Below are 25,863 nucleotides of genomic sequence, written 5' to 3'. Positions count from 1 at the left end.
CATTTGAAGAATGAACAACCTAAACTTTGACTGAAAAAAATCATCAGTCCTGAGCCAAGAACATTTTCCCAAGTATCAGATCTGAACAGATTAATAGTGTGACGTTTCTTCACCTCTTCACCAAACGATGAATAAACCAATGCTTCAATACGTTTGTCTAATCCTAGCGTTTTCAAAATTGGCGGTACTAATCTCCAAACCCAAATGTAAGGATACATTCCCTCCACTAACGTAGGAGCAATAAAGCTCTCTTTGTCATCTTCTAAACATTCTTCTAACTGTGTGGAGCCACTACGAGCAGCCGTTACGATAAAGACAGGATCCTTGATATCAATATTGTGGTATGAATGATAGAGGAGTTCATCCAAGAACCAACATACTCCATTAACGGGTGATTTTATCACAATGTCAAGTATCATAAGGAATATCAATATTCTATTAGTAACCGGAATACTATCTTCTGGTTTGCCCTTCGTCCACGTAGCAGTGAAATACCTGTAGAATCTAGACCATGATGGTATTGTACGGGGTCGTCCCCATATGATCAGACCAGGCAGGTATAATGGTACACAAACTAGTGATAATGGAATCCACAATAACATCGTGATACACTGCAACAAGATTGTTTTAAAAGCGCTGAAAAGGTTTGGTCTTAGCGGTAGATCTTCTACTACGTTATTATCCTTGTATAACTCTGCCATTTTCATCTTGGAAAATCAATAACGGTATAATCGGGCAGCGGGGGATACCCGGTCCTTAGTCTCGTGCCCAGACCCCATGCCACGCTATGCGCCATTTTAAAAACTTAGCCAATCCGTGTAGAACTATTAGAAACGGTTTGTATGCAACTATGGAGCTGGAGGATAAACTCACGTTTATACTTCGTTTTGAAGTTTGCTGACCTGATACCGTGATATCTGAGTGTATCGATTCAGCCCGAGATTCAGCCGTGCAGTTTCTGGGATATAATAACGCGTCAACAGAGCAATTTATTTGAAACAAAAAATTTGTTCAGGGAAGAGATATCTTCATATCGCTGCCAACAGGAAGTTTGTGTTATGCATCATTACCACTAGTGTTTGACAACATCAGAAAGTACAAAGAGTGCGCTACTGCTGGCGAGGGGTCCGCAACGCAACCTGAATCTCGTACACCTTGTGCCTGAATCTTTGAATCTTATCACGAGATTTTCCGGATATTGATCACGTGATCTACTTAAAAAATTCGCGATCAGCTGGAGGTGTTACCTCGTGTCGTTCGAGGTGTCGTTGTACTGACTTGGCTCGCGCAAGAGCTCACCTTTGTCTGTTGCTAACACTGGTACGTTGTGATAGCTGGCAATAGCTCAGGTGTTGACTGTGTTGTACAATAGTTGGTTATTCGATCAGTGCGAGCTCGATGTCTGAAGCTGCAGTGGATTTGGCTCAGGACTTGGACAGATGCGAGGGCAGCTCGGAGCGAGGTGTGGAAGGCCGAGGGGTCCGTAACGCAGTATTTAGATTTGAGAAATCTTAAGGATTCAAGATTTTGACCGAGATTTGAAAAGATTTTACAAGATTTTAAGATTTCAGTTAAGATTTGAAATACTTTTAAATACTATGTTGTAGTGCTGTGGAGCCGTGTTCTGTGCCTGGTATGAGTCGAGGTACGAGTCTACTGAAGAGGCTACTCTTTAGCTATTGCAATACTGCATACTACCAGCAATAGAGCTTAGTATATGTGGCTAATTTGCATAGTTAAATTGGCGGCTTTGCCCGCTGACACGTAGCAAGTTAGCCTATAGCTAATGGAACTGTTCCTATGCAGTTACCTCACATAGTAAGTAATCATTAATAAGAGCTAGCTCTCCTTGTAGTGATCTCAGTAGTGATGAGAAAATGCCTAGATCTTGAGTTGTACATACTTCATTTGTACTGAGCAACCAAGATAGTGACATAGCAAACTACTTCAGTGCTGGTCACCGTAGCTAAAGCATTCAATCAAATCAAATAGCCCTGCATGTGCACATAAACTCAGTAAATCGCACACTAGAGTTGGCAAAGCTTAATTATACTATTATTAACTACTACTTTGCCCTAGCTTTTCATGCCACACATGTATATATATAGCTGTATTATAATACTGTATGCATCAAATATGTCTAAAATCATCATGTTTTGCCATGTCCATGCAAGTTGTGTACATTTTAGCTATATCATTATTTAGACATCTCTTGCAACTGCTGACAGTTTGACTGCATAATTGTCTCGATAATTGTTTCCAGGAACTTCAGCATATCAATGGTGTAGTTGACTTCAGCAAATGTGGAATAATATGATATCAAAGATACCACACAATTAGATTTTACACATAAATTCCACACTTATATATAATATAACTTATAGTGCAACTGTCTTTGAGACTGTCTACCTGAGTTAGCAAAGTGATATGGACATTGACCCATTGAGATATAAATTATTAGCTAGCATGCTTGTTAAAGTTTGTGCGTGTATTGTAAATTGTATGTATATATACATACGTACATAAACTCAGCTAAGCGAAGGTATCAGATGCGTTCATGTATTTCATGGTATCAGATGCGTTCAGCGCAAGTATATCAACTTCCAAACTGGTAGTGGATAGTTCCTGAGGTTGCTGCTCCATCTCCTGTTATCTTTCACTAAACAATAATAGATGAGATAGTAATTTAATCTGCTCGAATCTGTTCAGCTAAGAGTGTGATATCATTTGGACACATTACTTGCTGGCATGGTAGAGTTAAGCTTACACATTACATAGTGCACGTTGCTACATAGCTAATTATAATTGGACTAAGCTTTTCATATCTGAGCTTAATGTTGTGGGATGCTGGCACAAGATACCAGTGCAGGAATATTCAAAAGCATGCAAATTCTTTGTAACCAAAACCTTAAGATTTCAGAGACTCCAGCCAGCCGTGTTGTGACTTGATCCACAGCCACATACAATCAAGACATGTGCCTATGTTATGGAGCCATAGCAGGGATTATTAGTCTTCTCTGTATTCTTCTTGCCAGCATGTCTCTGACTCCCTATACTGACAAAGGCTTTCAGTAGCCTTCACAGCTGAGGTCCCATATGAGTGGGATAACAAATTAAACTACATAGCAAATATCACTACTCGTATCACTAAAAGCAGGGGTCCCACATGTGTAGCTAAACTTTTCATTTGCTACATGAATGTTGGCTAGTCTATATCGAGGTCTATACTATATCTAGAATATAGAGATTGAGATGTGTTGATTATAATTACTGCATGATGATTTTCAAGAATGTGAATATTGACGAGACGTGCTATAGCTACTCCTGATTTAGCTAAAGAGCTCACTAAAGAGATGTAGCTATTAGCTATTGGAGTTTTATCTTGGCTATTATGTCAGGAGCAATATGAATCCGTACATGCACCATGCTCACTCTTTTCACAGGTGTGAATTCAGTATGTAGACTCACCTAACAAAGATCCGAGTCAGGGTCACTAACTAGCTTGTCCCAACGAGTTCGTCTAGTAGCTAAAGGCGTTGCGAAGAAGAAACAACCTCGGGAACAACTGGCTATATCTCTGGCAATATACGTAGACTGCAAGAACCCAATAATCGCACAGTACACGTGGACGAACAGGCCTAGGTGCAAGACAGCCGCGAGAATACGTGTTAACAAGCAAGAGCTTGAGTAAAATATCCAAACGTTTACTGAAATTTACTAACAAGAAGATTAAGATTTGATTGTGGTAGTCTAGTCTCAGATTCAAAGATTTCAGCGAGATTTTAAAGATTGCAAAAGATTGTCACGAAGACTAGGAAGATTTTAAAGATTCCATGGATTTTAATGGATTTTGCAGATTTCACAGAGATTCAGAGATTTGAGAAGATTCTTGTAGATTGCATGGGGATTCCAAGAGATTTGAATCTCGGATAAGTTAGATTTAAAGCTTGGCGGACCCCTCGTGCGGTTTTAATCAATAAGTTCAGTTCTTTCGTTGAGAGACAAAGTGTACCATTCGTGTTCACGGAAAGATCAGATGGTAAGGAGGTGAATTCAGTTGGCACTGCAAATCGTTACGAATGGCGAAGGATGCATCGCATGTTGGCACCATTGTTCACTAGTAAGAAGGTGATGCAGATGGGTCCATTGGTGGAGCTTTGCTGTGCAAGAATGATAAAAAGACTGGACAAGCAACTTCAAGACTGTAGTACAATAGACGTGTACAAGTTGTTTGGACATTTTACAATGGAGGCAATATTGACTATTGCTTTTGGCCGTGATCTGGACTCTCAGTCAGATGAAGGCAAACATTTGTTTGAATGTCTTGGAATTTTGGGTGGTACAGGAGGTGGCACTGGCAAGGATTCCAAGTGGGGATTTTTAGGCATGACTACAATGCTATCACATGCTAGATGGACAATATCATTGTTTCGAGCACTAGTAAAGCAAACACCAATAGCAGAAAGTTGGAGGTATCTAAGTAATGTGGCTAGGATGATGATTGACGAAAGGAGTAAACAAAATACCAACAGAGCAGATCTACTTCAGGGACTGCTTAAACTAATGAACAATGAGACATGTGGGGATACGTTCAGTAAGGCAGAAGTTGTTCTCAATACAAGGACTTTAATTTTAGCTGGTTTTGAAACTACTAGAAATGCTCTTAGTATGACTTGCTACAGTTTGGCTGTTAATCATAAAATACAGGAGAAGGCATTTGATGAAATCGATAAATATTTTGCTAAGAACCCTGACACAAGTATATTTGATGCAGTTCAAAGTCTTCCCTGTATTGAAATGGTTTTGTTAGAAGCATTGCGATACCACCCTCCACTTAAAAACATATCACGTCATTGTGTTGAAACATGTGCCGTTAGTGACACTGATAATTCCAAAAGGCACTAAAATTAATATTCCTACAAAGACTGTGAATTTTAATTCAGATTATTGGTCTCGCCCAGATGTATTTGACCCTGAAAGATTTGACCCAAGCATTTACATCAGCAGTACAGACGGGTTTTTGAGTTTTGGTGGAGGTCCTAGATCATGTCTAGGGAAAAGGTTAGGCTTATTGGATTCGAAGATGGGTTTGGTTTCAATCTTGAAAACGTACAAGCTTTCTTTAACTGATAGCACCAAATTTGATGATGAAGGAATGTTGTCATATCCCAAGTATGGTGTGCAGTTGAAAGTAACTCCTCGTTAATTGACAAATAGATTGTACTGATTTAGTTATTTACTTGCAAAAACAATTTCTAGCTGATAAACTATGTCATTACCAAACCTGGTTCTGTTTGACCCCATAAATAAATAAATGTTTGTCTCCATAAATAAATAAATGTTTGTCTGCAACAGAAATGGATGCCCGTGAATATTTAATCCATGATGTCAGTACTAATTAATGTTGCTTAACCCTTTGATTTCTAGACCGAGAAAGAAAACAAGCCACTTATGTATTAGTAGCTATAGTTTCCAAATGTGGAAACTCTGGGTAGTTATCATTATTATTATTGTTTATCAATCAATAATGTACAAGCTCAACATGAGTATCACATACATGTTACAATAATTACAGTTGACCTATGTAGTGATTGCAAAATGATGATTTAGTCTGTCTGAAAATTTCAATGTCAGGTGATAAAACAATGTCTGTTGGTAAGACGAGGGGGAAATGGCAGTTTGTATGTTTGTAAACTGGCTGATGGAACTTTGAAATGATGAGTATGGTGGCTGCATATTGGATAAGGTGGTATGGATTGGATTAATATATTGTGGGTTGGAATATGAAGAATATCATTTACAATTTTCTATAGAGTTATTAGCTTAGCATGAGTATGACGTCCAGTGGAGGCTCTCAAGTATACGAGTGACACTGGAAGTGCATGAAAAGTCAAATCTAGCCATACGGCATTGAACTGATTCGAGTTTGTAATTGTCCTGAGGTGTGTGGGGGGCCCACACAGTAGGTTAAAATAGGACTTAAAGCATTTTATCTTGACTGATGGAAGACGTTTTAGATTTCTTTGCAAGAAGGCTCTGACAGTATTTGCTTTTTGAGCAATGTAGGTAACATGATCAGACCAGATAAGATTATCACACAAAGTAAGATATATGGGTGAGACACGTTTAATTGACCATGCAAACTATACTGTGATGTGAGAGGATGTTTCTTGAGAGATATTTGAAGATGATTGCATTCATCTGGGTTAAATACCATTTGCCAGTTGGTAGACCACTGGATTAGTGTGTTTAGATCTGATTGGAGAGCCTTTTCACCGTCATGTGTACAAATAACACAATATATCAGGGCATCGTCAGCATAGAGCTTTACTGTGCTTGGAACTCTCTTAGGAAAAGCATTATGCTTCTTACCACAAATAGTTTCCAAATATGGAAACTCAGTCACTTAACTTTTCAACAGCAAAACCACCAAATCCTTATAAATACATTGTATAATGTCACCAAATAAATTAATAATTTTGCACATACCAGTTTGTTTAATACCTTGTTACAAACATAGCTAACTGTTCTCACGTGTACACAGGTATCATCATAGTCAGGCATATGTGTATGTATAGTAATATGGCTCACATTCACCTTCCATTGAGATACTCCTAAAGGTGGATCAGATTATGAAGTAGAGAGATGTGCCATCCTCTTGATCTGGTCATGATAATTATGTCCACCATTCCATCGGATCCAATGTTTAATCAAAAGGGACCAAGCACTAGCTTTCTGGTTAAACATTTTAGTTCTAATCAAGCGATCAAGGTGACAACCACATATCTTGATCCCACTACCACAAGTTTATGATAGTGACTACCAGGTATGTTATTATTTTTTTATTACTATTATTTGTTTACTGTACAGAAACCTCCATATGGAGTATATAGTACAACAGATTAAATTAAGAATAAATTGTAGTGATTGTACTTAGCTATAATTAATACATTGTTTAAATGTGCTTAAGGTAGGTGATTCCACAGTACTGCTAGATAGGTTATTCCATAATTTAATTGTAGAGGGGTAATAAGAGTAAAGGTAAGAATCAATTCTGGAGTGTGGCTGCAAAAATCGTTGATCGTGACCTCGTGTTTGGCTTGCTGTTGGGATTAAATAGGTTTCATTATCGATGTGAACTTGTCTATGCACCATTTTATACATCATAACTAGCTTCAAATTATTCCGTCGCTGTTCAAGAGTTGGTAGATTCAGGTGATCTAGTATCTCAGTTACACTAGCCCAGGGTGAATAATTGTTTGTAATAAACCTTGCAGCTCTTCGTTGGACCATTTCTAACTTGTAGATGTTACTGTTAGTGTATGGAGACCAGACAGTTGATGCATGCTCTAAGATAGGGCGTACCATTGCTAGATAACACAGCTTCTTAGTTTGTTGAGTGCAAGGGCTAATATTACGTCGCAAAAAGGCATTGGCTGAGTTTGCTTTACAGGTAACATGTTGGATATGGTTTGTCCATTTCAGGTGTTCATCTATTGTTACTCCCAGGTAAGTGGCATTGTTAGATCTACAAATTTGATGTTGTTTCAGAAAATATGTTGAGTTAGTTGTTAATATCCTGTTAGTGATCTTGAGGTGTACACATTTGCTAAGGTTGAAAAACATTTGCCAGTCTTCACAATGTGGCTAGTAGCTCCCTTAAGCTTAATAGTAGTGTTACTAGTGTCACCATCCATCCTAGCATCGGAGAAGTAAGGTACAGCAGTAAAGCCTACTTTGTGTTATTTATATATCATTGTGTAGAACTCACAGAATGAATATAATGAGATAATTATACAGTTAGCTATAGTCTGTGGGGGAAGAGGTGGATTAGTTAGGGTTGTCCAGTTCAACTATTGATTGAGGTAATTTGTTCCATAATTTGATGGATGAGGGTACAAACTACAAATGAATTCAGACAGAATTCAGTTCCGGAGGCAAATGTAAAACGAGATATGAATTTGTGGTATCTATGCGATTGCCCAGAAGGGGTAATTATTGTCCCCTCACATAGACAATGTATGGGAAAACTACAAACTTCAAAATGTCATACCTCATGAGGGGGCAATGGTTTATTTTCCTTATAATGAAATTAGTCCATTGCAAGCCAGTAATTCTACTGTAATATTGTACTGGACATCATGAATCTGTGTGTGAGTGGGTGTTGCATATCATTTACTTGTGTAGAAATCTCCATGTTCGGTAGCTGTATCAGAGGGATCTGTTCACTGAGACAGACCATGCCATGGTTAGTATCCTTAAGGGATTGATGAGTACTGAAGCTAACACTGAAAAGTTTCGTCAACACAAATTAATATCATTGCTGAAACAGAAGTGTAGCATACCCCTCATGGATCAAATTATTGCACAACTAGAGGGATCCTCAGTAGTGGATGTAACCTCACAAACTTGTGATGATGAACAAACCACTATTACAGGTATGGACTGTATCTTATCATGTAAGGGACAGTAGGTCACTGTTATTTGCCTGTTGGTTTCTATAGTAACCAGCAACTGTTCAGATGATGAGCTGCCTAGTTTGGTTGCAATTCTTACTGAATATTTTGCAAAAAATATGGAACGTCTAGACTCACAGAAACTGAGTGGTGATGAGTATGATAACATTGCTGTATGTTTGCAGCTTGTTGAAACACTACTGTCGGGGAGTAATGATGACTGTTGTGTGCAGGAGAAGATTCTGAATGTCATCATCAGTACAGATGGAGTAGCTAGGGCCTCTTCACTGCTGGTTGAGCACCTCCATGATGATGGTAATATCCTAATAATGACAACTACATGAATCAGTAGCTGTTTTGTCTATAAGTAGGGACAACAATTTGATGAGTTAGTTTGGGCAAGAATTATATCATTTGAACTGAGTTTAACTTCTTTGGCAAGCTAAGATCTGTTGTTACCTCATCAACTGCTCTTAACGCCAGAAGCAATAATGGCTGACAATTGACTATTTACACTGACCAGCATCTCCAACTCTATGCACACAACAGCTGTTGGCACTAAAGACAATTTATAGATATCAAAGCTGAACTCAACCCTATTTAGCCCAAGGTTTGCCTGTTTAGCATGAAATTATAACTGAAGTAGGGTTCCTGTGATAAAAGTAGTGAAACAATTCATGGTAGCTATTACAACATAGTTATGTGGAAAATCCCTGCATTTGCACCACCTGTTTAATGCCAAAGATTTTTCCACATAGCTATGTATAGTGTAGTGCTACCATGATTGTATCTCTTGTTTCACTGCTTTTTATGTAATTGAAAATAACAGGAAAGTCAAACGCAGAAGGCACGCACTTGTCGGAACCAGAAGAAACACATGCTACCAGTGAGTTTGTTATTGTGGCATGAGATGGTATCCATGTACTGGTTTATTTGACCTCTACCTTGCTACTGTGGTCAGGCAGAGAGAGAGGCTGGCAGACCAAAAATTGGGTTTCAGCATTTTTTTCTAATTCGATATTCTGCCTTAACATTAAGTGTTTTCTTGTTTTTAAGATACATCAAGGCTATTCTGTAAAAATGCATTTTGTCACGTAGTGTAAGCATTTGGTGGACACTGTTCAATTAAACACTACTACCGCATTGTTTGATAATAATTCAGTAATGTGAATATAAGCTAGCTCTCCTCAGACACTCCCTTCATATGTCTCTGTTCTTCACCGCATACAACTTCACTGGAACCCTAAGATGGCAGTAATTGATGAATGGTGCTTGTTGCCACATGCCACTAGTACAGGTAGTTATTTTGTTGATCCACAAATGACAAATATTTACAGAATCAGATGTACACTGAGTTTTGTTAACTTGCTGATATATGTGACAAATAAAATTGATTTAATTTGCTTAATTTAAATTAGGCATATTTGTAATGAATTGTGTTATTTACAATTTGGATTACAGGTTTTGTTTATAGGTGTGACTAAATTGTTTCAACAAAATGCGTTCAAGTCTATACTGCTGTTGATGATGCAACTAACGGATTATTCTCCTCATATGTGCCAGGAGCTTGGCCTGTCAGGGTTCATAACTTATCTCACAAGATTTGTGAAGTGTTTGGGTAGCAATACACTCCTCAGTGAGATATGTATCTTGTTATTGTTGTATAAAAGACTATAGAATTGAAAATTGTATTACAAATGCATTTAGTAATAACACATTAAATCACATAATTGAAACTTGTAATTTATTGTTCCAAACTAAAATACCAACATGTCAAGACACACGGTAGTGTCTCGTGTGGCCAAGAAAGCCAGCGTGCCACACCGTGAGTTTATTGACGGGAAGAAAGAAAACAGCATTTTCATGTGTGCATAGCTCCATGGCCCCTTCTCAAAAGCACACCATTTTTGCATTATAGTTGTCCACCAGGTAGGTTAGGCCACACAGCAAATTTGATTAAATTTTTACCAGCCATTTGCAAGATATAGCCCGACTCCACACTACAGTGTTTTAATTACATACGTGGCTGCGTTGGTGCAGTGCATGGAACTCCTCAAAAAAGGACAGTCACAGTCTCATTTTAATGGTACACGTGCATTTGGACCATTTCTATAGCTTCTCTATCAATGAACATTTTATTGTGGTCCCATGCAGGAGAAGGATACCATGACACATGTGCATTACTTGTAACTCAATGAGTGAAAATAAATGTTACAGCATTTTTAAAAAGTATTTTACACCTAAGAAACAAGTCTTGTATTCATACAAATACACATGCAAGAGATACATATGTTAACTACTGTAAATTTGGCATGTGTATTTGTAAAATTTGCTTGTACTGATCTTCAAAGTACACGTGGATGTAAAATGCTTTTGTAGTACACACACTGTACAGTGTGTATACAGTGAAACCTTACTATAATTCCTGGATCATAATAAAGTGTTTGTATTAGAGAAGACACAGAGTTGTCTAGGATATGTATGCCATTAAAATGGGACCATAAACAAGTGCCCAGGTTATCAAGTTGACCACATTATTTTCAGGGTGTCCTTTTTCATTGTACCTATGTAGCCACATATGTAACTCAAAAAGCGTGGGATGACCACTTTGAATGTTCTTTCATTCTGATTTTTCTCCTAATCTGATACTATTAAATTTGTAGAGTTAACAGCAGTTTGATGTTGTATACAATGTTGTTTTTGTTTTACAGGATGGAGATGTGGCTTTGTTGTTGTTGATACTCACCATCATTCTGAATTGTGCTACCCAACCCTGCAATATTCCTGTGTTTGAGACTGCTAATATATTAACAGAGTTGACTGAAATTGTGCAGTGTCAAGTGCTTGACATCTCCATCACAAGCAAGATCATACTGAGCTTTTTAACACCTATTCTTACCAATGAGCAATGCCTTTGTTTGAGTCTTGCACCAGACGAAGCTGAATATCTTGTTACAACACTGTCTAAAGCTGTACTGTCCCCAGACTTAAGAGAAGATGGTCACTCAGTCAAAGAGCTATTACACTTCCTCATCAACTTCACAACACGGCTTGGTGCTGATATAGAGAACATAGGTAGTGGCCAACAGAAGCAAAAGTATTCCAATTTTCATGCACAGTACAAAAGACAGAAAGATGTGTCTACGAAAAACACTGAAATGTTGATCAACTTAGGCCTCGTTGATAGCCTGGAGAAATTGGTAGTATTGGAAACCATAGATTCTCCTGTGATGGAGGAAGCTCTTCAGCTAATATGGAATTTAGTTCATGAAGAGGCTGCACTACCAGTGATATCTTCTGCAGTCAGTAAGATCTTAAGTACACCTCATGTTGAGGCTGGTGCCAACACTTTGATGCAGTGTATTCAATGGTTACTTGGTGGTGCTGATAAATCAGGTAATCTTACATCACTGATGTAAATCTTTGTAGATGCATTTTTGTTACTCCTACTTAAATTTTATTGAATGGCATACTTGTATTTTAATCCCTACAAGATTTCATAGAATCTACGTAGAGAAAAGGCATCACCAGATTCCTATGAATCAACAACTCAAGGACTACATGAACATGCAGGCTTACAACCTCACACAGCTCATGAATTTTCATACTTTTGTGTTCTTATTTATAGGCATGTAACCATTGCATACACGATAGTTTTAAAGTTTCCTAATATTTTTTTGTCAAGTGAACATTTGTGTCACTGCTTTCAAGAGCAAACTGGAGTTATCTTGGGTCCTTACTACACTTTCCTTGTACAACAACTGTTGATATAACTAGTACATTAAATTTACAAATGAAATAGGGATCCAAGTGATAAAAAGTAGTGAAACAAGAGATGAATGATGGTATTACAACACAGCTCTATGGGAAAATCCCTTTGGCATGTAATAGCAATTATTTTGTTCAATGCCAAAGTAGAGATTTTCCCACAGAGCTATGTTGTAATACCATCATTCATCTCTTGTTTCACTACTTTTCATTGCTTGGATCCCTACTTCATTTTTGAATTAATAATTTTTAATGTACTAGTTTGTTTAGTTTATTGGTATAGTTAAAGCTACAGTATGATATACACATGTGACTGTTTTATTAGAATATCGAACGTGGCAGTCGTATTAGGGTGACTGCTTTATTAGAGTATCTTGAGTGGGCCTCAGCCAACTGGACCATTTAAGGAGCATGGTCATGACTTGCCTTGTTCGTTTTTCACCGTGCTACCAATAAAAAAAGGTCAATCATTATAGGTCATTATAAGAGGCATGTCCCTCAATCATTATTGGTCCAGCTGTATGGTGGCAATGAATGCTGTCTTTTACCAGTCCTCCTCTGCAACAGGGACCTGCTAGTTACCTTTGGCAAGATCAAATACTGATCCAAGATGTCATCAACCCTTGGCATCGGGTAGATATGCTAGTCTCAGCATTCAACTTCCTAAAATCCACACACAACCAGAAGGTTTCTGATGATCACTATAGAGAAGCCCACTCAGTGTTGGATGGTTCAATTACACCTTCCTTCAACATCATCTCTAGCTTCCTTTTCTAGTGTACAATACTGCTGCTGCTGCCATACTGGTACTCCTTCCTTGGTGTGAATGTGGTGTTGACAAATGAAGGTTCGGCCACAGTTCCCACTTGTGACTGTCTGTAACAACTGATCCTTCTGCTGCTTAGACAACTGACTTCAACAACTTTGGAAATTGATATGATATGGGGTTTTCCCACAGGGCTGTAGTAATTGCAATTACATCATTCACATAATCTTATCTCACTAATTTCTATTGCTAAATCCCTACTTGATTTTTAATTAATGTGTTAGTCACAATTTGTTTTGTCAAATGGGATTATTCACATTATTATAAGCATTGGTTCAGAAGAGAATATGGTCTGATTTTCATCAGCAAATTGTTTCTGTAAGTAACTCAAGTATTCCATCAACAGCACAAGGAGCTTTACCAACAAAAAGTGTTAACTCAATCAACACCATGCTGGATGATTGAGCAAGTTGTGGAATAGGCCATCTGCTTTCCATCTGTATATGCTCATAGTAAGTGCCTGTATAATCTGGCTATGCAATGAGTGTGTCCGTCTGTTTGCACAAACTGTATACTCTGTGTGTTGTGTTAAGTGTCCTAATACACTTAACTGGTTTAAGTAGTATAAACTATTTATCAAATGTAGGAAACTTTTAAATGCTAACTTAAATGCAAATTGAGATCACAAGTGGGTATTAAACCAACCTAAAGCCAAAATCCTTTCATATAAGTTATAGTTAAAGTACTGTCCTGTGTGTAGCATACAGTACTAGGGATCATGGAGGTTTGGGTTTTTCTGGCCAAAAACATCACCCATAAACCAGCTTCACAATACCATCCTGGTGCCTTGACAGTGTTCGTTAGGCATTGCAAGCCCAAAAATTCCTTCAGTTCGACTGCTACAAAATCTTCTTTTTATTATTATTATTATTCAATGGAATTTTCTACTGCCTGCTTGTCTGCCCACCCACCTGCCTGCCTGATGCCTTCACACAAGCGTAACTAGATAACGGCTAAGGCTATAGGCTTTTTTTCACTGTTCAACATTGCTTCGTCCCAAGATGTGCCTTTTGGCATACCGCAGTACATACAATGGACTTACCTTTGTCCTCCTTTGTGTCCCATTTCTGTTTGCTGACAGCCAAGGTGTTAATTTGCAGTAGCACGATGGCTTCCTGAAATAGTCCGTATTTTCCGTGGTGACTGGATTGCAGAGGTGCTTCTCCTACTGTGTTCTTTGTTTGTAGTGCTGTGAAATGGGCTGAACATAGCTGAAAAAAAAAGCGAAGCATAATAGCCACTTCACTTTTGAGTCAGTAATTGATATTTGAGGCACGCATTCAGTCGAAAACATTTCATTTGTATTTTTGTACAAATAGGTATGGGTGGTACTTTATGTGTTGTATTGTACTTCTTGGTTGTCTTGCTTGGAGCATTACCCAAACCACTTCAACTTTTGGTACCATTAAGTGTTGATATAATCTATTGTCAGTCAGAGAACAGACTGGTATTATTAGTTTGGTCAGTTTACTGTACAATGTCACGCACGTGATCAATCATACTGTCTGAGTGGAGTTGTTTCATAACATTCCTTACATAATTGTATGGTATCTGACTATCTGTCCAATTGTCCACATATAACTGTACTGTATGGGCAAATAGTATGTATTGGAAAATACAGTACAGTACAGTAGTGCTGTGCTGTGCTGTTTTCATATTTCATTAGTATTTGTCATCTTGGTATTGCGGTATGACTAAATTATTGGCATGCAAGTGTTTGAGAACGTTTATAAGGCTGAATATCAAGAAATCAAGTGTAAATTTTAGTTGTAATTAAGTGAATATTTGATAATCAATATCTTGATCCCAGTCACAAATGCTACCACAGGCTTATGATAGTTGTTACCGTATGGAAAATTTTTTATCCCTCCCACGCTACAGTATAATTATGATACTCAGTGACTTACCATATACATACTGTATGTGTATGTTGTTTTACAGGTTTTGCCGTTGTTTGTTCTTATGCTCAAGCTTGCTACACATATGGCAATTACCAAGAGTGTGCCAACATATGTAGCAAATTTAGAAGCCATCATGTTGAAGAGAAGCCAAGTCCAAAGAACAAGGATTTATCTGAACTAGACTTGCTACATGGCAAAGCAATGTACCACTGTTATCAACCTGAGTTAAGGTATCTTACTGTAGAAGAGGAGCTCTTATCACAAGAGGAATTAGCACTGGTATCAAATGAATGCCTCAACAAACTGAAACTTTGTATTTCTCTCCTTGGTAAGTCTTTAGATAAGGAAACTATTGATGAAGAGGGCTCCGAGTTTCTTGACTATGCACTGATGGCTTGTGCTGTTGAATTCAATTGTCTTGACCAGTGCAATCGATGCTTGCTTTGCCGCAGAGGAGGTCAAAAACTGAAAAAAAGTCACATCTGGCCCAATTCCATTCTTAAAAGAATTTACCAAGCTGATTATGAAGGTACAACCAAGCCATTTTTATTTGGTAAGCAGCGCAGCAAACCAAAAACCTTCAAAGAGTGCACAATCCACAAGTTGTGCCTAACTTGTGAAGGACTGCTCAGTCAAAATGGTGAACAATAGTTTGCTAAACTACTTGATAGTGCCCAAGGTGATCCAACTGGCACACAAATGACTTACGGAAAGTGGCTGTATGATTTTGCTGTTGGTATGGCTTTTCGGTTGCTTACAGCAGAATCAATATCTTATTTTGTCAATCGTCAAGAAATATACAATTCGTTTTTGCTTTGCAGAAAACATCTATTTACATTGAACGCCAAAGTTGATGCTGCAGTTTGTCCCCCATTTTCTGAAGTATGTGCCTACCAGTTTAACAAGTTCTACATAAACGCTACTGGGGAAATGTGTGTGTACATGATGCACTGTCATGCTAAACATGCTCCATCTCAAGATGCCATGATAAGATACTTTAGTGAGTTCAGCCATTGTTCTGGATCAGTAGCCACTTGTCGATTAAGTGACGCCAAGCTGGACCCAAGTGGCCGTATTCACTTCTTGGAAATATATTGCAATGGCTTCCATTTTCTTGTGAAATTCCAAGCATCAGAAAGATGTGCTATTCCCAAACAAGTTTCTTGTTGACCGTAATACCAAGTGCTGTTCTGTGCCATTAGAAGATCCATCTTCAATCCCTGAAGGAGTTTGGTCTGTGTTACGCCACTTTGGAGTAATTAGTTTCAAGTCCCGCATGCAAACATACCAAGAAATGTCTGACACAACAATACAGATGGTGTCATCAGCATCCCCACATCTTAGCACACAAAGAGGCAACTCAACTGATGTGTTAGAAATATTGGAAACCACAATAAGTGGCAGTGCAGCTGCTGGTAGTATCGGACCCTCAATACCACCTTGGAACTACTTCAGCTTCTTACCAAAAGAATATGTGGTCAGAAGAGATGTTACTCCAGTTCAACTTCCAGAAGGTCACAAAATAGTGATACATCTGACTGGTCAATCTGATGACTTGCTCATGACCTATTTCCTGTGTACAAATGGTAATGAATATTACATCATCATTGTCCACTGTGATGGCAAGTCTGAGATGCAGATAACTGAAGGAGTGTACATATCCACTGATGAAGTGCCCATTGTTTCCAAGTTTCTAATAGAGAATAGGCCGGGCCTGGAAGCTCTTCCTCATCTCTTCACAATTGATGAATTACAGATGTTGATAAACCAGCAGTTTCCATCATGGTTGCTTTCCAAAGGCATCAAGTGTATGCCACAATTACAGCACCTGGTTGAGTGTCGCAGGTAGGTGTTAACACATGCTATGAAACTGTACAACATTTACTTGCTATTTAGATGTATTTGCAGTTTTCATGCTGAAAATGTTAACGTATAATTAATCACAGATTGTTTTTCTACAAAATTGACTGGCCGTTATTTCAAATAGTAAATCATACATGTACCGAACAGCTACAAGTCACAAAGTTTTATTCATGTGAAATCCTTGTAGATTTGTACTGGATATAGACACTAATAATTTTGAGGTTCTTGAAATAATGTGTAGTAATAATTGAGATGTGTATGTAGCTTTGTCTGTTCTGTACACAAGCTTTTGACCCTACAAGTTTTATTGTGTGGTGTCACGTGGCACTGCAAAGGCTTAGCGGCTGTAAAAATAGCTGGTGCTTGTCCTTGATGCAACGGCACAATAAAATCTATTGATGCATTTGTAAATCGATTGATGCATTGTACAGTGTAATTTGTGTGCGTGTGTGTGTGAGGCAGCATAGCCAAGTGGCTAGAGCATTGGCCTAGTAATCAAAACGTTCCAGGATTGATGTGTGATTATGCCAAATTGGTGTCACTATTGTTTCCTTCCTTAAGCAAGGAGTTTTACTCAGTCTACCCAGCTGTTTAATGGGGACCTGGTGGCCTGGTGTCATCTGGGGGAAGCAGCTATATTATCAATGGGTACCTGGGAAAGCAACTGTCCTTGTCTTGCTTAGTGCGGAACTTTGGATTCTGCAACCTCTCTCCATGAGACCTGCCCCAGAAAGATTTTCCTGCTCAAGACTCAAGTGCCTGAGTGGTACACAGGCATCCCAGTGCTGGTTTGTGTTTTGCACGGCTGCCAGTGTGTATGTATGTGTGCATGCACAAATGTGCTGCATGCACGCGTGGCAGCATACTGTAAACAGGGAAAATTTCCCTGGGCAAAAGTTTCGTGTTTTTCGTGGCAAACCGCAGAAGTTTCCCTGCTAAATCAATAATTTTACAGTGTACTATATCTAATCAAAAACAGCCAAGCTGTAAAAAAAGGTGCGGCCCCCATAAAGGCCATGGTGAAAAAAGATGTGAAATCCAACGTGGCGGCCAAGAAATGGCTGTGATGGTAGGTTAATGGTTACATTTTAATAACAACAATTCAGGTGAATTTGGTGCCAAGACCAAGCGGCACAAAATTCACCTGAATTGCTGTTATTAAAATGTAACCATTAACCTACCATCACAGCCATTTCTTGGCCGCCACGTTGGATTTCACATCTTTTTTCACCATGGCCTTTATGGGGGCCGCACCTTTTTTTACAGCTTGGCTGTTTTTGATTAGATATCACTTCTTTTTGTATTTGTATACTGCAAAGCCAGCCTATGGCTGGCTTTGGGGCTTTTTTAACCCATGTGTTTTTTTCTTTACCACAGGAAGAAGAAAAGAACTTAAAGAAGAATTTTAGTACTTCAATTATTTTTGATTTTATTAGTAATTATACAAATTATATACATATATTTATTACATGCTCATTATTCCCCACAGGATTTTTTTTGCAGCTGATCTCTCTACTGGGTGACTTGAAATGTAGCTGAACTATATACAGGATGGTTTCTTTGTAGCTGAACTCTCTGTAACAGGTGATCTGTTTGCAGCTAAACTCTCTACATGGTGGTGTCTTTATAGCCGAACTCTCTACATGATGGTTTCTTTGTAGCTGAACTCTCTATAAGGTGACTTCGTCTAGCTGAACTCTCTACAGGGTGATTTTTTTGTAGCTGAACTCTCTACAGGGTGATTTGTTTGCAGCTGAATTCTCTACATGATGATTTGTTTGCAGCTGAATTCTCTACATGATGGTTTCTTTGTAGCTGAACTCTCTACAAGGTAACTTCTTCTCTACAGGGTGATTTGTTGTAGTTGAATTCTCTACAAGGTGGTTTGTATGAGGCTGAACTCTCTACATGATGGTTTCTTTGTAGCTGAACTCTCTACAACGTGACTTCATCTAGCTGATCTCTATACAGGGTGATTTGTTTGTAGTTGAATTCTCTACAGGTGAATTGTTTGCAGCTAAACTCTCTACATGGTGGTTTCTTTGTAGCTGAACTCTCTACAAGGTAACTTCTTCTCTACAGGGTGATTTGTTGTAGTTGAATTCTCTACTAGGTGGTTTGTATGAGGCTGAACTCTCTACATGGCGGTTTCTTTGTAGCTGAACTCTCTACAGAGTGATTTGTTTGCAGCTGAACTCTCTACATGATGGTTTCTTTGTAACTGAACACTCTACAAGGTGACTTCTTCTAGCATGATCTTTCTACAGGGTGAATTGTTGTAGCTGAACTATCTACAAGGTAACTTCTTCTAGGTGATCTCTATACAGGGTGATTTGTTTGTAGTTGAATTCTGTACAGGTGGTTTCTTTGTAGCTGAACTCTGTACATGATGGTTTCTTTGTAGCTAAACTCTTTACAAGGTGACTTCTAGCTGAACTCTCTACGGGGTAATTTCTTTGTAGCTGAACTCTCTATATGATGGTTTCTTTGTAAATGAACTCTCTACAAGGTAAATTCTTCTACCTGATCTCTCTACAGGGTGATTTGTTTGTAACTGAACTCTGTACAAGTGCGTTTTTTTGTGGGTGATCTCACTGCAGGTTGATTTGTTTGTAGCTGAACTCACTAAAGGGTGATTTTGCTTGTAGCTGAACTCCTTGCATTGTATCTAGTTTCTAGCTGATCTCTCTACAGGGTGATTTGTTTGTAGCTGATCTCTCTACAAGTTGATTTGTGTGTAGTTGATCTCTCTGCAGGTGGATTAATTTGCAGCCGATCTCTCTACAAGGTAATTTGTTTGTAGCTGAACTGTCTATAAAGTGATTTATTTGTAGCTGATCTCTCTGCAGGTTGATTTGTTGTAGCTGAACTCTCTACAGGGTGATTTACTTGTAGCTGAACTCCTTACATTGTGACTAGTTTCTAGCTGATCTCTCTACAGGGTGATTTGTTTGTAGCTGATCTCTCTACAAGTTGATTTGTGTGTAGCTGATCTTTCTACTGGTTGATTTGTTTGTAGCCGATCTCTCTACAGGGTAATTTGTTTGTAGCTGAACTCTGTACAAGGTGCTTTTTTGTAGGTGATCTCACTGCAGGTTGATTTGTTTGTAGCTGAACTCACTAAAGGGTGATTTGCTTGTAGCTGAACTCCTTACATTGTGTCCAGTTTCTAACTGATCTCTCTACAGAGTGATTTGTTTGTAACTGAACTCTCTATAAGGTGATTTATTTGTGGCTGAACTCCTTACATTGTGTGTAGTTTCTAGCTGATCTCTCTACAGGGTGATTTGTTTGTAATTGATCTCTCTACAAGTTGATTTGTGTGTGTAGCTGATCTCTCTGCAGGTTGATTTGTTTGTAGCCGATCTCTCTATAGGGTAATTTGTTTGTAGCTGAACTCTCTATAAGGTGATTTGTTTGTAGTTGATCTCTCTGCAGGTTGATTTGTTTTTAGCTGAACTCTCTACAGGCTGATTTGTTTGTAGCCGATCTCTCTACAGGGTAATTTGTTTGTAGCTGAACTATCTACAAGTTGATTTGTGTGTAGCTGATCTCTCTGCAGGTTGATTTGTTTGTAGCCGATCTCTCTACAGGGCAATTTGTTTGTAGCTGATCTCTCTACAGGGTGATTTTTTTGTAGCTGACCTCTCTTCAGGGTGATTTGTTTGTAGCTGATCTCTCTACAGGGTGATTTTTTGTAGCTGACCTCTCTTCAGGGTGATTTGTTTCTAGCTGATTGCTCTACAGGTTGATTTGTTTGTAGATGAACTCTCTACAGGGTAATTTGCTTGTAGCTGAACTCCTTACTTTGTGTCTAGTTTGTAGCTGATCTCTCTACAGGGTGATTTGTTTGTAGCTGAACTCCTTACATTGTGTGTAGTTTCTAGCTGATCTCTCTACAGGGTGATTTGTTTGTAGCTGATCTCTCTACAAGTTGATTTGTGTGTATATAGCTGATCTCTCTGCAGGTTGATTTGTTTGTAGCCGATCTCTCTACAGGTAATCTGTTTGTAGCTGAACTCTCTATAAGGTGATTTGTTTGTATCTGATCTCTCTGCAGGTTGATTTGTTTTAGCTGAACTCTCTACAGGGTGATTGCTTGTAGCTGAACTCCTTACATTGTGTCTAGTTTCTAGCTGATGTCTCTACAGGGTGATTTTTTGTAGCTGAACTCTCTTCAGGGTGGTTTGTTTCTAGCTGATCTCTCTACAGGTAGATTTGTGTTGATTTGTTCATTGCTGATAGCTCTAAAGGTAATTGATTTGTTGCAGTTGAACACCCTGCAAAGTGTTTTGTTTGTAGCTGATCACTCTAAAGGGTAATTTGTTTGTAGCTGAACTCTCTCCACGGTGACTTGTGTGTAGCTGAATTCTGTGTAACTGAATTCTCTAGAGAGTGACTTAATTGTAGCTGAATTCTCTACACAGTGCATGACTTGTTTATAGCTGAACTTTCTTCAGTGTGACTTGTAATGTTCTGAATCTCTATAGTGGTATATTTGCTTAACTCTCCACATGGTGACTGTCTCCTTGCTGAACTGTCTATAAGATTAACTGTTTGCAGCTGAACTTCCTACAGAATAACTTGTGATGTAATAAAATTCTATAATGGAGTAAATAAATTAGCCGAATGCTCTATTAGGGTGACTGTTCTATTAGAGTATCTCGATCTCGCATTTGCTACACGGAGTTGGCTTTCGAATCATAACTCAGTGGTTTGTAATCTGATTCTTCTGTACTACTGCAAGGACTTTCTATGAAGATTATTCCAGCTATACACCGATTTTCAGCTCATTGTTCTAAGCGGTTTGCCTAGTAGGCGTGAAAACTAATACTTTTTTATTCATAAAAATCGATCGCGTAATTGTGACACAGGTTGGGTTTTGTGTCATATCTCGGTGTTCTTTATCTCGATTCCTTTCAAACCACCAAAAGGCACTCCTACGATGGTTACTCCATCTACATAGCAATTTTCAACTCATTCCATGAAGCGGTTTACCCTGTAGGCGTGACAACAAATCGATCTTGTTTTACGCGAATAATCGGTCATAACTCCTGAACCATTCATCGGATTTGTACCAAATTTGATGCTAGGATTCGCCTTTGGACTCCCTTTCTGTGTGCCAAATTTCAAGGCGATCGGAGTAGGCGTTTGCTTGTTATAGCAATTTTTGCAAGTGTGCGAAAAGACGAAGAAAAAGAAGAAAAAAAAACGAAGAAAAAAAAACGAAACTTTGGCAGCTCGTATCTCGGAAATGGCTGGAGCGATTTCCTTCAAATTTGGAATGTAGACTCCCTTGGCTGGCGGGCAACTGTGTAGCAAATTTGGTTCCAATCAGATAAGTGATCACCGAGATACAAAGGTGTGAAAATGACGTTTTCGTTCTTCCTGTCAATATACTCACGGTGTGGCGCGCCGGCTTCTTGGGCCGCACGACACACTACCGTGTGTCTTGATAGCTATGTTTAAGCTTTACCACGAAACTTTCACCACGAATAGTCTCAGTAAGCCTTAACTGCAAAACTGTCGCCCAACAAAACTTTCCTGGTTTACAGTGCAACCAAAGGACTAGAGCATTGGTCTGGTAATTGAAAGATTCCAGGTTTGATGCCCAGTGATGCCCAGTTCTGTTATTGTTGTTTCCTTGAGCACAAGAAACTTTGCTTGCTTCATAGTAGAGCGGCATAGCACATAAGATGATTTTGTGCACTTTATGAGAGAAGCATCAAACTTAGCACATAGTTTGTGCTTCCAGTGGCATTCATTTTTATTTATTTTTATTTATTAATGCTTTACAGCACAAGTGCTTTTGGATATAGTGCCATTGCATATTTGACCTTTGGTGGCCTTTATGGCCATTTTAACATTTAAAATTCATCATTTTTGTCTTTATCTACCTCAGGCATTTATAATTGCTTTACACCATTAAAACATGGTTTCAAATTAAAGGTCTTGTTGAAAGAAACAACTTGGTTTTTTATTTGAAGTCAATAAGTAATTTCATTCCAAAGATATGATCATTTGTATTAGCCATAAAATTTACTTTCCCATTGGTAATTTACACCCCAAGGGCAGATAAATTCAAAGAATTTATGACTAATAAAAATGACCAGTGGAATGAGCTATTGACTACAAAAAAAATCAAGTTGTTTATTTCTTAGGTTGACATCTTAAATTTTGAACCATGTTTTAACATGTAAAATAATGCCTCAGGGAGATAAAGACAAAATATTAAATTTTTAATACAAAAATTGCTGCAAAGGTCATCATGGGTCAAATCTGTGATGGCACTATATCAAAAAAACAAATGTCATTAGGAGTACAATTGATATGGAAAGTTTCATGCTTTTCTCACAAATGACACAACTTTTGCACTATGCTGTTCTACTATCAGTCCACCTAGCTAATTGGGGGACCTGGTCCAGCTAAAGTGCCCACACTCTAACCAACCTGTGAGACATGGCAAGGTCTCCTGCGTCTTACCAGTCCTGCCCCAGGAAGATTTGCCTGTGCTGACCCTTAGCACCTGAGTAGTGCACAAGTGTCCCGGTGCTCACTGAGTGGGCTTGGCTATCTAGTATGGTAACCGAAGGCTTAATTTGCTTTGTGTGTGCATGTGTGTAGTGTGTGCGTGCATGTGTGCGTGCGTGTGTGTGTGCATTTCAAAGCTAATACCTGGTATTCTTTTTCAGTTCACTGGATTCAGCTAAACCCGTTCCTGCACTTGATCTCAGATGTCCTTCAGAAGGTTGTTGGTACTGCAGGAGGCTCTGTCATTGTTGCATGTACCCTGTTTCACTACAAGATGGAAAAGTGGTACAACTTGAACCAAACAAGATCCTGTACTTCTGTAAGGAGGAGTGTTGTCAGCTGGTGTGTCCTGAGCCTGGGGCACCTCCCATAGTTTCAGCAACTTATCACGAGATGAAGCCAGGAAAAGTGATTGGTCCTGCTAAACTGCAAATATTGAAATCTACTTTACCAGAAGGTGAAATATTTAGCCGACTGGAGTTCATTGAATTATGCATCAAAACTACTCCTGATACTAACGATGATATACTGCTTGGTAAACCTTACGTTCTGTGGCACATTCGGTCTACAGATCAGCAGTTTCTAGATTTTGTGATCAGTGATGACTTTGAGCCTTTGCAATGTATCTGGAGTTCTCAGTTCTCCCAGCTAAATGTTGATCTACAAGATGAAGCAGTTAAGAGACAACTGTACAAATTGTTGCAGAATATTCTTCAGATAGTCCTCAGTAAGATTGGCTTCACCAGTCTTCATTCATTTGTGATGTCATATACATCACCAGCACTTAACAAGTGACTTAGCATTTTAGCATTTGACAATTGACTTAGCAATGCATTGTGAACTAAACAATATGGTAGGACATTTTGTGTCAAGTTCTGTATATTAAACACGATAATTTATGTACTGTAGTTCAAGCATGTGTAAAGGTGGTCGAGTATATTTAATACTCCACTACTCACTATTGTTCAAGACTGAGACATGTCATGCATGTAACACAGCCTACTCCCCATTGCAGCTATTTCATGACTCCACCATTGATTTCACAACTTTTTTCACCCAGGCCTTTAAAGGCTGCACCATTTTTGTAGAGCTTGACTGTTTTGCATGGATCACATATACTTTAACACACTGAGTTAGCCTTTTGCATCCATAGTCTTAGTAGTCTATGAGTTGGTTAAAAGACAGTTGCCACACCCGAGTATTTAGTGCACTCAACAACAGTAAGTTGTTTACCATTTAGAACTTGTATGGGGGCTCTGAAACAACCATGCATTTATCAACATTAAAATATACCTTCCACTTTTCTTCCCATAATTCAAGTAGTTGCAGATCATCTTGTAAGGCTCTGACATCTAACAGTAATCAGCATCAGCATGACAAACGAAGCTTGATTTTTGTATATCTGATATCATTTATGTATATTATCAGAAATAACAGGACCTAGTATAGAACCCTGTAGGACACCACATATAATAGAGGCCCACGTATACATCCTCTACACACAACACTGTGTAAATGTCCAGTCAGGAAAAGTTCAGCTAGTACTGTATGTCACATCTGATTCCGTAATAATTCAATAATTATGACAGTGAAACACTTTATCAAAGCCTAGCTAAATACGTTTGGCTCCTTCAAAAATTTCATTTAAATTGTAAGCAAGATCGTGTGTTGTTTGTAGTAATCTGTGTTTCTGAAATCCAAATTGCATGTATGACAATATGCTGTAATGTGTATCTGCACAAAAACAGCCAAGCTGTGAAAAAATGGTGCAGCCTTAAAAAGCCAGCAAAGATGGCAGCCATGCACCCCAGAAATTAAATAAATGGCTGCAATGATAATAAAACTTTTATATATCTCCTTCTTTGACAGATTAATGCTTTTTTCCACTCTAATGGTATCCATAATAAACAGTTAATCACAATCAGTTGCTAGTAGTTTGGTGGGGATATGATGCAATCAGAACTTGAAGCCTTGGTGGGATGAAGGTTGTTGTTAAGCCATGCCATGCAGTTACAATTTTGCATCAAGATTGCTACACACGTGTATAATACAAGTTCACATAATTAAAAGCAATGTGAGCTTAGTTTCTCTTCCTCCAGGTCTCAAAACAGAGCAGCAAGGAGGGTGGATTTTTTTATTGACAAGATCTAGAATTAGGTACATCGCTACTAATACAGACTACTGTAGCTAGTTACCAACTTTTAAAGTGCTGGAAGGTTGCACTCAAATCACGTGCACAATCAGCCACCAGTGGTACAAAAAACATCCTTGATGTCAGTAATGCAGGCAGGAATGAGAAACTAATAATTAAGATTATGTGGTCTTAATCTTCCGTTTTTACTCTATGCAGTCACATATATTTTATACAAATTGTGAAAGTACTATAAAGACAGACATGAAAGTGTTCTCTACTCCAGATCAGTGAAGTGAAGTTAATGTTTTATTCCGCATTCAACTTCTGACAAACTCTGTTTTATGATGCTGTAAACTCGTGGCTTAGTCAATGTAAGTCAAAATA

The 25,863-nt window shown here is 38.5% G+C and overlaps 1 protein-coding gene and 1 pseudogene across 1 annotated transcript; both read left to right on the top strand.

Annotated features, from left to right (window-relative positions):
- Window positions 1-3,843: 3,843 nt before the first annotated feature.
- Window positions 3,844-5,628, top strand: LOC136263769 (cytochrome P450 3A2-like; annotated as a pseudogene).
- Window positions 5,629-11,171: 5,543 nt separating this feature from the next.
- Window positions 11,172-24,283, top strand: LOC136265253 (uncharacterized). Its single transcript, XM_066060115.1, has 3 exons — window positions 11,172-11,852; window positions 14,992-16,796; window positions 23,507-24,283. The coding sequence occupies exons 2-3, from the start codon at window positions 16,228-16,230 to the stop codon at window positions 24,138-24,140; spliced, it is 1,203 nt and encodes a 400-aa protein (XP_065916187.1). The 5' UTR covers window positions 11,172-11,852; window positions 14,992-16,227; the 3' UTR covers window positions 24,141-24,283.
- The last annotated feature ends 1,580 nt before the right edge of the window (window positions 24,284-25,863 follow it).

The sequence above is a fragment of the Dysidea avara genome, chromosome 8 (genome assembly GCF_963678975.1).
Source record: "Dysidea avara chromosome 8, odDysAvar1.4, whole genome shotgun sequence".
Taxonomy (NCBI): Eukaryota; Metazoa; Porifera; class Demospongiae; order Dictyoceratida; family Dysideidae; genus Dysidea; species Dysidea avara.
The sequence above is the reverse complement of the archived record's forward strand: the minus strand, read 5'-3'. Positions and strand labels throughout refer to the sequence as shown.

Excerpts from the sequence above, each read along its gene's own strand:
- LOC136265253 (XM_066060115.1), top strand. The coding sequence starts at position 16,228 with ATGCAAACATACCAAGAAATGTCTGACACAACAATACAGATGGTGTCA. Across the intron at positions 16,797-23,506 it reads CACCTGGTTGAGTGTCGCAG|TTCACTGGATTCAGCTAAAC; the intron begins GTAGGTGTTAAC and ends ATTCTTTTTCAG.